We start from the raw sequence: 16254 nt of genomic DNA on the forward strand, positions 1-16254 counted from the left end.
GATGAGAAGAAAAAGCTAGAATGGCTTTTTCCACAAAGAGGAGCAACATTATAAAGAATTAGAAAAGTACTATTATTTCTACCACATTAAATGGTACAACTACTAAATTAAAAGGTAGTACAACAAGCTCATTAAGAGATGCAACAACTTTATTTAATAGCCTACAAACAACTATCCAAGTAAACTAAAGGGTGAAAACACTTTATTACATCATTATTATATTTTAATACATTCTAATATCCCCCTAATGACTAAACTAGAAGGATCTGGAGGTTAAGTCATTGAACTAATACATGCCCTTTGAAATGTGGGAAAATGGGAAGAAGTATCTGCACCAGCAACCTTCATGAAAACAAGCAAATGAGACGTCTGAAGAAAGAACATAGCAAACATGTCTTATTGTACAGTAATAAATTTGTTTGCTTGTCTTCTAAGGGGATGCTTCTAGTTTTGTGAAGTTATCATCAAGGTCTCCGTCAAACTAGCACTAAGGCCTTTGAAGCATAACAAGTGAATGCTATAGAGACAAAGTCGCAACTACAGACGAACTTTGAATGGGCTAAACCTCAACCAAAATGCAGATACCTTCAATTCTATATTGTTGACACACAATTGGAGAAGTACCGCCCAAAATCCAGCACATCGGAACATCCCATGAACTAGGAGAGATATTTGGTAATGGTTCCATCATATTGGCTTTTTGTTTTGACCTCCTTAGATTTATGATTCAACCATGGTTCCTCTAGTGTAGCTTGCAAAACAAGATCAATAAGTTTGTACAAGATTTTGTACACATTGATTGACCTAATGCCTCGAACAATTACTTTACCCTAATTTACATCACAAACAATGCACTCTCTCCCACAATTAGGGTTTTTTGTAATCTAGCTTATTGAGAGTAAGTTTTTGTTCAATCCTAAAACATACCGAACATTCCATGCCAAAAGTTTGATGTCATTGTTTTGTGCAATTCCTTTAACTATATAGGACTTGCCATCACCAAGTGAAACAAAATCCTTGCGACCGTCATCAACAATAAACCTAAGATACAATCCTTTCAACAAGTGAAGTGCCTAGGCACGCTTAAATCAAAGAACTAACAACTACTTATTGCATTTTGTGAAAGAGCCATCAGTACAAACTCCTCATTCTGGTCTTCCTCTATAGTATCTACCACATTAGCTTCATTATATTGCTTCATGTAGGATAGATCATTGTATCATTTCTAGCAACCATTCTTCACACGCCCAAACTGTTTAGCAATAGAAGCTCTATACTTTTCCTCGTGGTTGTGACGATGAAAGATGAGAACTATGGTTTGCACTATGAGAACTCTTGTCATCATTCCTTCTGCAACAAGATTGAACTAACCTTGTCAAAGGTCAAAGTCTGGCTTTTACCAATAGGCGAGTGGCAAGTTGTTAATGGTCAATGCACCCATGTCCCCATCGTCTATTGCTTTGTTGACAACAATACGATAATCACTTAGATGCTTTATTTTTAAGAGATGTTTCGATAATAACCCACCTTTATGCGATTTTGTACAAAAATTGCAAATTCTTCAAATACACGACCTGACTTTTCATGGAGACTTGATACCTCTTTTTGAGATAGTCCCATAGTGTAAGTGCAGATGTGAGTTTCTGATCTTTGGACATTAAATCATCAGACACAGACAACTTGGGCAATACTAAAGCTTTTGGGTGACATTTGTCAACTTCATCTAGGTTGGTTGCAATCATGGTTCAATCCCTAGGATAATTCCATTAGAAATCCTATACTCTGGGATCATGAATCTTTTGAGACTCCACATATTATATTTTTTTCTGATGAGTATTTGTGCCTCCAACAACCCTAAATTTGAATAATGGCAATTATCTAAAAGAAAAATCCCAATTTCTATTTATAAGGATGGAAAACTCTAACAACCCCTTTAAATTTGGCCTAGAAAACTTTCTCGACAATTTTTAAATATCATCCTAGAATTTTCCAAACCCTTATAAATCTGAAAAAACCCAAATGTTTTGAAACCCTGCTCTATAGATTTTGGCATCATTTTGCAGGTCCTATGAAACTTGAAGACAACTACCAAACTAAAATTCATAAACCCAAATCTGTAATTATTTTTTCTAAAAAAAGAGAATTTTAAATAATAAAAAATGCCTAGAAGAGGGATGACCCTGCAGCGCAATGGATGTCGTGAGCCCTGTTGAGAGGGTGGTCTTGGGTTTGAAACCCCGTAGGATGAAGGACGGTCAAAGGAGGCTTTGTGCATACTCAGGAGAGATGTTCACACTACTCGATGGAGGAGGTGTTTGTCGGCCTTGTCAAGGTTGACCCGCGAGCTATGCAGGCATAACGGAGAGATAAGGTGAAGCACACAGCGGAGAGATGAGGAGGTAAAGCATGCGACGAAGAGATAAGGTGGTGAGGTTAGAGTGTGATGGAGAGATAAGGAGGCGATGCATGCATCGGAGAGATAAGGAGGCAGCGCTAGTACAAGATGGAGAGATAACGAGGCAATGCCAATGCGAGACAAAGAGATAAGGAGCCACCTGCGCATAGCAAGCATGGAATATTAGGTTGGCAAAGGAGATATAAGGATGGAATTGCCAAACATCTCTGAGGATGAGGTCCCTAAAAAATGTGGCGTCACTGGTTCATAGCTCCAGTCAAAAGCATTATTCGGCACCTTAAAAAGTACCCCTTACCGATCAATAAAAACAGAAAAAAACCTAGAGTTTCTGCTCTAGTTGTGGCTGCATAATATTAAACTTCCTGATTTTTGATAACCTGTTATGCCATTTTTTCTGCTCTAAATCTGCCTAAAAATCACTCAGAAAATTTATACCAGTTAAGACCTTTACTCGACTATTAAAATTGCCTTTTTTCCATGCCCTGGAAGCAATTTTGAGACACCCATACTGTCTTTGGCACTGCACAATCTTTGGAATTTTGCTCATATTTTGCCTACAATTTCACACTGTTTTCAGTCATGCAAATATATTTTTGCATCCATAAAAAATCTAAAACCGATTCCCAGCCCATGACCTGTGATTTTCGGTGTGAAAATGGAATTATTTTTTATTTTCCTGCTACACAATTTTGACTGATTTTCTGCCCATATCTGTGCCCTAGCCAACCTTATGATCACAACATCTTCCCAACTTTCTTTGCACAATCAAACCTGTAACATCCCCTCTTGGAGGCAGGTTAGATTGTGAGTGTATTCGCTAATGGAATGCAGACCTCACATAATATTAACAGGCACTAGTCATAAGTACATATAGTATATCCAACTGCTGTTACAGATTCGGCTACTAATGATGCAACCCAGTCCCTTTTTCTGAGTGCAATTCTATATTTACTAGCTTCTTGATATAGTTTTCCATCGATTAGTGGATGTAATCATTAGTTAACATTCTGTGTTTGCATTACTTTGGATATTGATCCAATCATCATCGATATGACTTAGTATTTTATTAGTCTCTGACTTCCACTGATATTTTGTTCGTGTCGTAGCCCCCCTAGTAATCTAATTCTATTTATATTAAATACCTTGTAGAATTGAATGGTTACTCCCTGTGGGGAAGAGACATCTTTTTGTAAAACTCCTCTTCATTTAAACAAATCAGCTTCACAACTTAATCGCACCCCTTGATGATTATTATACATCTCCAGTAATTGCACCCTTTCCTTTCTAATCACTGCTATCCCAAATCGTTGATTTCTACTAACCAATGTCCTTGTTTTAGGTGTTGCTTGTTGTCATTTAATATGTGATCGCTGATGTCTTATCAATTTCACACCTCTATATTATACTTATCTTCTCACTCTCTTTTAATCGCTGTGTCTAACCAAATTAATGATGAATTGCCACTTTAATAGAATCGGCCTCATGAATAATCAGCATATTAGTTGTTTGCTGTCATTACCATAAAAATCGGATGTTCTACACGGATTGCTGCATATTAACCGTTGCTTCTCTAAGCGGTTACATATTATTGTCATTCCTTTGATTGTATCGCTGCCCATTATAAGTAGTCACCAGCTATGTCACAGGGTTCGCCGAATTTCAGCCATGGAGTTCGAAATTCGGCGAACTCCAAAACGTGAGTAAAAATTCGTTAAAATTCGCTCTGTGTTCGTTCAAGTTAAGGACATAGTTTTTGTTTAATAAAATATATTTATAAAAACATTTCTTTAGGGTTTTTCATGTTGAGCAACGTGACCGTGTTCACCTGCGAAAGATTTTTTAACGCTTTCCAATATCAAACAGCGTGAATAAGCATATCCACCGCTGAACGGGATAAAGTTTCATTCAGTGTTTTTCAATGTCGAAAAACGGGAGCGAAACCTTATACTCCAAATGGCCAAAAGCTTGAGAAAAAAATTAGAATACAGAAATAGGGTCACCGATTATAGAAATAGCACAGCTTTTTATGATTTACGTTTGGAGAAGGGTCGGCTTCTCTTTTAATTTTAAATATTTAGATTTAATTTCTAAGACTTGTTTTTATTTTAAATATTGGTTTTTTTAATAAAATTTAATCTCTTTATTTTATGTTTTAAATAATGTAGAGTTGTTATTTAATTTTTTTTATTAAATATATTAAACTATAATATATGTATTATTTAGTATATTAAATTTGATATAGTTATTATTTGTATTCAAAAGATAATATTATTTTTATGGATTTATTATTTATTTAAAAAAAAAAAAATTATATAAGGCGAATTTAATGACTTTTTTTTTTTCGAATTTTTTGACCTAGCCGAACTTCATCTGAATTTTATTGTTGTCAAACTCAAACCTTGTGACATAGGTCACCAGTGTTATCAAGGAAGTTGTTCCTTCATGCTAATCGCATTGTCTATGTTAGTGAAGTTGCTGCTTTTTTCAATCGTTGAACTTAAAAACTAAGCAAACTCATAATCATACTTAGTAACATTTGGAAGTATTAATATTGACTCTCAACTCATGCGTATGGATTTGTAATCATGTTTATAATTTATAATATATGTTTACAATATAATATTAATTTATGTTGGTGTTGGAAATAAGCCACACCCAGACCGACGATGGACTGGTCCAAGAGGGGCCAATAGCTCAGTGGTAGAGCACTCCAGCAGCGTACGGAAGGTCCTAGGTTCGAGTCCTAGCTGGTCCATGTCTCAAGCACACAAGAGGTGTGGCTTAGGGGGGGGTGTTGGTATTGGAAATAAGCCACACCTAGACCGACGATGGATTGGTCCAAGAGGGGCCAATAGCTCAGTGGTAGAGCACTCCAACAACATATGGAAGGTCCTAAGATCGAGTCCTAGCTGGTCCATGTCTCAACAATTTATTTATTTTTTCTATTTGAATATTTCAAATATATTAGTATTAAATATTAATTAAATAATAATATTTAATAATTAAACTTCAAATAATCATTTGTTGGTAATTATTATATTAATTAATAATAATAATTGTTTATATATATCTTAAATGAAACGATCAAGGAGGGGACATGACAAAACCCTGAACCCTAACTCAAAACACTAACCTAGAGATCTTATACAAAATTACAAATGTTAGTAAATGCAAAGAAATAAGATGAGAGAAAATGGCTAGAATGGCTTTTTCCACAAAGAGTAGAGTTATATAGAATTAGAAAAGTACTATTAAATGGTACAACTACCATAGTAAAAAACAGTACAATAGGCTCATTAAGAGCTGCAATAACTACCACTACTGTATTTAATAGCCTACACCCAATTACCTAGATACACTAAAGTGTGAACACACTTTATATAGCATTATTATATTCTAATATATTATAATAATGATAATTCTTGAGGTGATACCAAAAAGTCAAATATATTGGTGCTAAGACGTCGCCACGCATAAGCCCCTTAACAATGGGTATTGAGTGATTGCTTTTTGTTGTTGCAGAACACTTTTCAGGGTTATTGACCGAAGGCTCGTAAATGTGTACACATGGCCCAATTATGTTTTCAGGCGGTGTAATTGGTTTTCTCCCAACTCACGAAATTCAATCCTAGATAATTTAATATCCTTATATGCTTCGTTTGGAGAAAATGATTTACAAGACTTTATATTCTCTTGGTGTGATGGTTTACAAAATGAAATACTTAGTGCTAATATAAGTAGATTCAATTTTCAACTCAAATAAATTAATAAGTAAACCTTCTTATATGCCCCAAAAAAACTAAGAAATGAATACTATTCCCTCCAAAATCCAAAGAAAACCAATCATGTTCCAAACCCTTAAATTCCAGTCTCACTTGCACTTGTATACTGACCTCATTAGCATTCATGTTACTCTGAGTCCCACTGCCAGTCTGCCAAATGACCAAAGGGAAATGACTGTTCAGTTTTCCTTCAGCAACTTCTTGAGAAGCTTGCATTATTGCTTTGCCAATAGTTGGGTCAAGACCATACTCCATATTGACCTGCATAAAAAAACTGTAAGCACATGGAGAAGAAAAGGTAGTATCTACAAACTTAGATAGCTCTTCTTGGATCTATTACTGAGATTTCAAAACAATATATAAGGAAAACTCGATAATTATGCACTAAATGAAACAGGCAACTTTAAATATAATGGAAACAAGCAGACCAATGCAGAATTTTTCTACTGGTGAAATGATTGGATATGTTAATCCTAAATTTAGTATTATAGGAGTTGATATATGGTAAGACTTTTCAGACATGTATCTCATACATAGTACTCCCTTTTTTTAGTTCAGAATGATTTTTTGAATTGCCTCTTCTACCAGCTCTTCCGCAGTGGCAAACAAGTGTTCTTGTTTTGCCAAACTGTACACAGAAAATTTGGCTGTTGTGTATTTCGCTTGTAAGTAACTAAAAATTAATGAAGACATTTAACAACATTGTATATGAATTGATACTCAATGACTCGTAATTGCCAATAAATTATGATGTAGCAATTGCTTAACCTTACTACCCTTAGGAAGATGAATACTAAGGGTATAACATATGAACAGTTGAATTCCCCCTTTGCTTGGTACAACTTTGCTTACCCTCCCATGTCCTAAACACATGCTTTCCACCTCCTTTTATGGAACTGTGGATGCTGGAATGTTCTCCTGTGCCCTATAAAAGTTCCTGCATGTGCTGGGAGATGAAACATCTGTTCATTTCGATTTCAGAGTTACACAGTTGGGGGACACTATCTTGGCAGCAGAACTGTCCTGGACAGTATTGTCTTGGACACTTCTGCTTTTTATTCTATCTTCTGTCTAGATTTTGGATCCATTTCATCTTCAATTAAAATTTTCATTATCCCTATGGATCATTTTTCCCTGAGCAGATTAGGGTGGTTGTTTAGATTCTTTAGAATGCTGTCATTATTTTTCAGCTCATGACCCAAATCACATCTTGCTATTTTATCTGCAATGCCCCATAAGTATTTTCAATTCTTTATAGAATATCTTGAAATTTTGTTACTACAAAATTGACAATTTTAGTAGTGAAGAAAACACGTCCTTGGTAGAATAAATTCATCCCACAATGCAGGGAAAGGTGTGGAAGCTCCTCCATCAAGAGGAAATGACTTAAATCCGAAGACTAAATTTGTCCTATTTCAACTCATGCTATCAGATAGTAAAGCTGAAATGCCATGAGATTTTTGCAATATATTGTTTGAATTATGCAATGCTAAGTATATAACTAGGCAACTTATATGGCACACAATATAAATAATCAATGTTAATCTTACGAGTATGGGGTATGGTGTATTTATTTGTGTTTCAATTTCACAAATCCTGCTCAACATTATCTCTGATTTTATTAAAAACAGAAATGAGGCAGGCAACTATGACGTAGTGCAAGCAGCAAACTCAGCCTTTTCTATTTTGATTGCTAATTAATATCTTATTATAAAATAATTAATCAAATTGTATGTTAACTATAGGTGATACTTTTGATTCTGTTTTGAAGAGATGTAGATGAAAGGAGATTATGAAAAATTATGATTAGTAACTCTTGCACTGAGTTAAAAAATTATTTCTATCAAGTCATTGCTAGCACTCTTTTTATATGCTTCTATAGGCAGCATATTATTGTTCTATTTCTGCTTCTCAATAATTTTATGCTAAATATTTAATATATATTTTTGCTTGGATTTATGCATAGAAACACAAACCCAATACAAGAACAAGCTATCTGTGCCCATAAGAACCATGCAGTTATCAGCAAGTAGAATCTACATGTGTTAAACTAAAGAATCTGACTGCACAAACCAAACATTTTTGTTGTCTTCATCAACAAGATGGAGTTAACTTGTAGGTACTCATGTCAAAAGTCAAGTGGACAAAACCAAACCCACATGCATCAAAACTAGATCAATCAAGAAATCTAAATAACATGCTTCCCAAATTCATGCTATACTCATAAACACTAGGAGGTTTGGAAAAGAAGGAAACAGCCAGTACACCTTAGCAGCACATTTTTTAAGAACACCAAATGATCGTACGATTGGTTCCGGCATCTGCTCACGCTCTCCACCAATGTCAAAGTTCTGCAGCGACCTTTGAGTCTGTGCACCCCATAATCTGTCAAATCCCATGGAGGCAGATATAAGCTCCCACCAATCATTGGTTATATTAAAGAGAAAATAAAAAAAATTACACATAGAATTCAAAGAGATTACCAAGATATACATAAACTACCTTACTCACTGCAGACAAAAAGCAATAATTACCACAAGCATATTAGCTAGAGAGCATCTTTTAAACAAAATGCATTATTGAGGTTAAATTTATCACATAAGTCACCCTTACTTGCACTCACTTTAACCCAGCCATGGCAAAGGTACTTCTCATACTTTCAAAACTACTATCTTCCACCCACTTAGAGAATCTTTTACAAACAGAAAGACTCATGTTAAAACATAGAGCTTCCAAATGTATCCTTCAACCTCTGATGAGTTAACTTGATTACAAGATCTTATTGTATAACAATTGACTCCAATTTGATGCAATTGAGTGATTAAAGTATAGAACAAAACATAAATGAAATGGTTCTCTTAGGCCAATGGGAATCTGATCTCTGAGATTCAATTACATGAAATAGCACATGCTGCAACTGAAGAAAACAGACTTCTGCCACTGGATGGTTTACCACCAATCATTTGTATGCATTTCATATTGTAGAATTGGATGGTTTACCACCAATCATTATAGCATATCATTCAGCCTGTTTTGGCATTGAACGATGCTAGCATTATCGACCATTTTGGTCCGAGTCAAGCTTTTAGAAATTTTGTCAATGGCTTGCTTTGCATGTACACAATCCGCCAAAGAGATATTCATTAGATCAGCTCTGCTGCTTGCATAATCTGGTCAACTTCTTGCCCTTAATTCTGTTGCATATATTATAGTTAGTAGTATGGATTTAGCATTGTATGCTCTCACCTTGCCCACCCCAGGATCTAAGTGATTAGACGGTGTGGAGGCATTGCATATACTTATACATTTCCATATTGTGAAAGTTAAAAACTATGTATAGAGTGGTTTGTTACAGTGATGTCTGAGCTAGTGATCTTGCCAACTCATAATTTTTAGAGCTATCATGTAATGTAGTCTTTGTTATCTCATGCATCCTAGTAACAAAGAAAACGGATACTACCAAAGAAGTTCAGAAAACAATTTCAGTTCCTTCAAAACCCATTTCCTAAGGATAGTATTGAAAATCAGATCCCAAAGGGTGTTTCAGAAGAGTGTTGAATAAATAAGATAGAGGCAAAGAGATTTAAGTTGGTGATAATCTTGATGATAGGGCTGAAAGAAAATTTTATGTGATGATGGACATGATGGCACAGTTGAATACCAAGATGGACCAAAATATGAGCATACCAAGACAATAGAATGGTAATGGAAGTAATCAATTAACATACAAAAAATATAAATCAGTCCACTAGAGCCACTATAGGTTCTACACTTAGGCCATTTCAGCCTACCTTTATTAGAAGAAAAAAAATTCATAATCTAGAGGCAGAAGTGCCAATACTTGATGAGATCACTGCACACTATGCTGAGTACCAAACTGAGTACATTTTCATGAGTTGGCCCAACTCAAGCAACATGGCACTCTTGAAAACTACATTACTAATTTCCAAAAACTTCTTGTTATGGTCCCAGATGTCACAATAAGAAGATTGGTTATGTTGTTGACACAACGATTGACGGAGACACTAAAGGGTTTGGTCAAAACCTTTGGGCAGCATCTATCCAGCAATTTAAAACGCAAAAGTTACCAAGGGCGGACTTAGAATTTTTTTAACACCTCCTTTATGCAAAGGTGCGGTTTATCTGCCTGGATAGCCATTTCCAAACCTTTGGGCCTACATCTCTACAAGAGGCAATCAAGCAGGTTGTAGCTCTCAAATCTACTCTTCCTAAGAATAAGTTTCATAAGAAGAGCTCCCCACACAAAAAGCCATTCTAGAAGACTTACAGTCAGCCAAAAAGCAACTTCTATAGAAGGTTTGTGAAGGATTTTTCACAATTGGCTGTCCCACTCACTGATTGACCGAAAAGGGGGCATTAACATTGTCTCCACGAACACAGCAAACTTTTGATCAGCTCAAGAAAGTCATGAGACCTTGTCCTGTTTTGGCCATTCCAAGGAGAAGAAATTGGTGCTATGTTATAAAGAATAAGCATCCAATTGCCTTCGAGAACAGAAAGTTGATGGGAGAGGAGAGGAGCTACTCCATCTATGACAAGGAAATGTTAGTCATCATGTACACTTTCGCTAAGTTTAGACAATACTTGGTTGGAGGAAAATTTGTTGTTAAGATTGATCACAATGGTTTAAAGTATTTTCTTAGCCAAAAAGATCTTAATGAAAGGCAACAAAAGTGGGTAAGTAGGTTGTAAGCTTACAATTTTGACGTAGACCATGTCGAGGGGATGAATTTAGTGGCTAATGCTTTGTCAAAGGAAGGCCACATTTGACATCTATGATAGGAATACAACAGATTGGAGGAATGAATTCTTGCAAAATATGTTAAAAATCAATTTTCTACTAATAATTTGGATGATACTGTAGTGTCCCCACTTTGAAATAGAATTTAATGGTAAATATTAATAATAAAATTAAAATTTAAAAAAATAAAAAATAAAATTAAAATGAAAATATAAAAGAATATAATTAAATAAAATTAAAAATTTAATTAAGTTAATGAATTGACAAAAGGCATGAAATGATAAGTTGTGACTCTCCCAAATATGAGGTATAAAAGGGAGAAGAGAGCCTCATTTGAGAGGGGATTAATTGGGGAATCAGAAGTGCAGAACTGACTTAAATAAGAAGTGCAGATCTGATTGTGAAAGGTTGTGTCCCTTTCAAAGGGCAGAAATAATGAAGAGTTGCACTCTTTTAAAGAGTGCTAATGGTGAAAGAGTGTGTCTCTTGCCAAAGGGCATACATGCTGAAGAAGTGTGACCTCTCCCTCACATTGAGAGATATAAAGGAAAGGAATCAAATCATCCAGTAACATCACCATCGATCAGATCAGATCTGAACTGTTATGAAGTTATAGACTGTCTCCATACTCAAACAAAGTCATATATAAGGCTGATGCATAGGATGATCTAAAAACAACAAGCACTATAAAGGCGCATTTAATTATTGCAGAGCAGAGATACCAATCCAGGCAGAGATCTTATTATGCGTCAATGCAGCATTAGCATGTTAGCAAATGGATTAATGAAACGATAAGAATTGTGTTTACATTAACAAGTATTATTAATAATCCTTGATCAGGTGCAATAATCAGCAGTAGATTAATTAGTTAAGGCAAAAGACATGATATGAGGAGTCGCCACCTTTGCAATGATAGTAACTGTTTGGAAAGACATAACTTTCCATGCAAATCGAGGGTTTATATACAGCATAACAACCACTCAAAGAAAAGGCATTGGACAGTGCTGGAAGAGGTGAACATAATAAAGAGATCGAATCTGCAACTATTGTTAAGATAAGACTATATTCTGGTATGAGGTTCTGTGCATATTTCTGATAATATTCTCTGCATACTATTATTGAGAGCAGATCGTTGTTATGATCATTAGCTGCATGTATTCTCCAATCTGCTCATTTCTGACTCATACTGTGTGATCTATTATGATCAATATGATGGTATAATAATGTTAAACTAAGGGAACTTGTAACCCTACAAGACTTATAAATTGCAAACTCATTGCTTAATGTACGTGGGACCCTCTCTTAGGTATGCCACTCCATAGTGGATGCCTAACCCTTGCCACATGGAGCCAAGAGGGATCAAGCATCTGCTCTTGGGCTTAAGAGAGGAGGTGGTTGTGATGAGGGGGAACGGCGATAGGACACCTCACTGGGTACGTCACTCCATGATGGATGCTTAACACCTGCCACATGGAGCCAAGAGGGATGTAGCATTTGCTCTTGGGCCTAGAGTGGAGGGTCTCTTGGACACCCTAACCAGCTAGCCTACCCTAGTGCACTAAGAATTGGATAATAAAGAATGGCAACTACCCTACAATCTAATTTTATTTAACAAATATAATACTGATGGCAATTAATACATTAAAGAATTGTATCACTCAATCTAATTCATTTGTATATGTTTCAATTTATAAGTATTACTTCGTATGTGTTCTCTAATTTTGTGTTGCAGGAAAACAGCATACAAAGGTACTCCCATAAACTTAATTACCTATTTTAGTTTTGGGAAAATTTAGGTTAATTTAAAGTATAACTAATCAGGGGACATTACAAATACCTTGCAAATGAGCTGATCCTATATAAGGGGAAAAAAAATTTGGCACCTAAATCTAAGGTAAAAGAGAAGGTTTTGAAAACTTTTCATAATACTCCCTTGGCTAGTCACCAAGGATATTTCAAGACATATAGCCAAACTAGAAAGAGGTTTTCATGGAAAAGGCTTAAAGATGATATCCTTAAGCATATTAGAGAATGTGAGGTGTGTCCACAAAACAAAAATGAGCATATTTTCCCTACTAGTTTGTTGCAACCCCTGCCTATTCCTGAATGAAAATGGGAAAGTATTTCTATGGACTTCACGCCTGGTTGTGTAAGTGTTGATGTGTATTTTGTACACGACCAAACACAGAATAAAATACCGAAGTATCTTATCCTCTCTTGAACAAAGTTCCCGACTGCTGAAGATCTCGCTAAAGGATCAGTCGGAGTAACTCCAAGGTTCTGTTATGCAGGATCTCTACGTGTGGATAAGCTCTCTGTGGTATGATGTGATTTTGCTGGAATCACAAGGGGACTTACACTTGATGACTAAACGTCTGATTTGCTTTGAATATTGCTGGAACACAGGATTTCACTAGCCTAGATTTTTGAAAAAAGGAAAAAAGGATGATGGCGAGGGAAGGATCTAATTCTGACACTAAGAATGTAGGAGCAATGAATGATCTTTGATGAAATTCTAACTAAGTCTTGTCTTGACATCCCAGGACCATCTCCACAAGGTTAGTGCGATCTTCGGAGGAAAGCTTTATGATGTTCAGATCATCGCTACAGGCATAGACACCATCAGGCTGATGCATATCAATGAAGAAGCGACAATTGAAGTTAAACTTAAGCTGAATGATTCTAGTTGACTACACAAGGCAAGTCTGCAATCAACAAACTGCTAGTAGTATGGATATACAAATTTCACCATCAATCAAACACATTTCTTCCACTTATCTAATAACATGAAATCAAAACTGAGAAGTATAAAGACCATGGAAATTGTTGAATCGACCCATAGATTTCACCATTTCTTCAATGAAGTTTTACAAGCCTTTTACAACAACATCTTGGCAACAATCTTTGCCTTCTCTTTCTATTCTACTCTAATTGCTATACTATTAACTGACTTATTCACTATTTCTAACTATTCACCTTCTAACTCCTGACTAACTATTCTCTAACTATTAACCTTTACAAATGAAGAGCCAAGGCTTCATATAGGGAGCTCTTTACATTTCAATGGCTCAGATTGATTTAGAATGAATGGCTAGGATTACAAGATGAAAACCCTGATTAGGGTTTGTTACAACAAAACCTTTTAGCCAATGAGAAAATTACATTCAATGCATGAGAACCAATAGGAAACGGGGGTAGGTGCCTCGAAGTTTGTGTCATCACTGATAAGTCAGGTACATTGAATCTGGACATGCTGATGTGGACCTATCTGACTGGAGGAACAGTGACTGGGATGCCACCTTGTCTGGTACTTCCTTTGTGATGACTTTTGTCGATCCTCCATCGTCCTTGATATACTTGATGAACGATGTACCCTTCCTTGACTCTCTTGTGTTTGCCTATGTGATCCTCTTGAAGAGGTCTTCCTTTGACCTTGATGTTGAAATATTCTTCTTGAGATCTTCGTTCCGATCTTCCTCCAACCTGGTCTTTCTGATTTCTTTCTTTTCTTGCTGCAAAACAAACAAATGAACATCAAACACATGATATATAGCTTATACAATCTCTGATTTTATGTGATTTGCAGGTCTGATAGGTGCAGGTTTAGGGTAGATTGTCCTTTTCTTGAGCAAATTTGCTCTTGCTATGATGAATTCAGTCCTTCCTTTATTGAATTTTGCTGTTGTTAGGATGTACTCTGCGCCTTAAAGTGACTAATCTCTATAAGACCTGAAATTTGACTCCTCGATCACCAATCTGTCTAATGAAATCTGCTTTTGAAATTCACCTTGATGAATTCAGTTGCTCCTCAAATTCGCTCTTGTCGAATTCGGCTTGTGAAGATTGTTGACAAATCTGGAATTTGCTTCTTAAATGCTGAAGGATTTCGCTCTTTGAAGAAGAATGTTTGAAATGAATGATGAATAATTTAAGAATCAACCTCCCTTATATAGGCGCCTTTATGGGAGAATGCACTTCTTTGATGAAAGCCGACTTTGTTTGGATGAATAAATAAATTTTATTTCCCTTTAGCTGGCCGACTTCTCTTAAAAAATTTCGAATTTGCTTTTGCCGCCAAAGTGAGATTGGTTTATTAATGCATCAAATGTTTCTAGGTTGACTTGCACTTAGTCTTCTCTTGATCTTTTCAGTTTTTTTCCATAATGCAATTGCCTTTAATAGAATTTCGCCTTGGTACCTTAGAGATGGACATGAGCGAGATAGGATATGAGTCAAATTTTCATCAATATTTGATGAAGGCAAGCTTAGTTCTCACAATCTGCATGAAGTTTAGGATGCTTGAACACTTGAAACCACCATGAAGAAGACTTACAACACACTATCATTAGCATATTACTCATCCTCAATGCATTTCGCTCCTGTACCTTTGGAAGGTACCTGAACGAACTAAGGGCTAATCTTAGTTTTCTCACTCACATACTCAATTTTCATTATCATTAGAAGGCTCATGCTGCAACAAAGACTTAAATTACCTTCAAGAAGGCTTGTCTTGATATCTTGATTAAGACAACATTCTTCTTCAAGAGATTTCGCTCCTGTACCTTTGGAAGGTACATGAGCGAATTTCTTCCTCTTCACTCAATTCACGCTTCATTCCTATCACTTTGCCTTAGACTTGATTTTTCAAATTCTCTTCTCATCGTGCTCAAGTCAATCTACTCCCAACTTTGCTTAAAACAAGATCCTCTTGGTGCTTTAGGTGAGATAGGAGGTCCTTCCAAGAGATTTCGCTCTGGACCCTTAGAGAGGGACATGAGCGAAATTCTTCTTTTGATTCAATTCCTTCACCATCCCTCAATACTTCACCTTGAACTTAGCTTTTGAATCCTTCTTCCATCATGATCAAGTCGGTTTGTTCCCTAATAAGATCCGTTCAATTGCTTGAGTGAGAAATTAGGTCCTTTCAAGGATTTCGCCCCTGTACCTTTGGAAGGGTCAGGAGCAAAATTTTGCTTCTTGGCTCAGATTCCTCATGTTTTGCCATTCAAACTTGTTTCAATTCAATTTCAAGGCATGCATACATCATTTCCTCTTCAATCACGCCATAGGAGCAAGGATTTTGGTCCAACTTAGAAGCAATGGAGGGCTCTAAGAAAAATTCGCTCCTGTAACTTTGGAAGGGTCAGGAGCAAAATTGACAATATTGTTCAAATTCTCCAGACTTCATCATTCAACTTGGTTTGAATTCACTTCTAAAGGCACACATAACTCAAATTTCCTTCAATCAAGCCTTGAAAGCGTGAGTTTGGATCCAAGTAAGGAGCAAGAAGGTG

The 16254-nt window shown here is 36.0% G+C and overlaps 1 protein-coding gene across 2 annotated transcripts in view; it reads right to left on the minus strand.

The window, feature by feature from the left end:
* LOC131027215 (fumarate hydratase 1, mitochondrial) overlaps positions 1-16254 on the minus strand; it is a 62422-nt gene that overhangs the window by 36399 nt on the left and 9769 nt on the right. For both annotated transcript variants that reach the window (XM_057957221.2, XM_057957220.2), the window contains exons 3-4: positions 8466-8583; positions 6310-6459 (exon numbers count right to left, since the gene is read on the minus strand). In XM_057957221.2, coding sequence (XP_057813204.1) covers positions 6310-6459; positions 8466-8583 — 268 coding nt within the window. The remainder of the gene's footprint in view (positions 1-6309; positions 6460-8465; positions 8584-16254) is intronic.

Source organism: Cryptomeria japonica, chromosome 2, assembly GCF_030272615.1.
Source record: "Cryptomeria japonica chromosome 2, Sugi_1.0, whole genome shotgun sequence".
Lineage (NCBI taxonomy): Eukaryota > Viridiplantae > Streptophyta > Pinopsida > Cupressales > Cupressaceae > Cryptomeria > Cryptomeria japonica.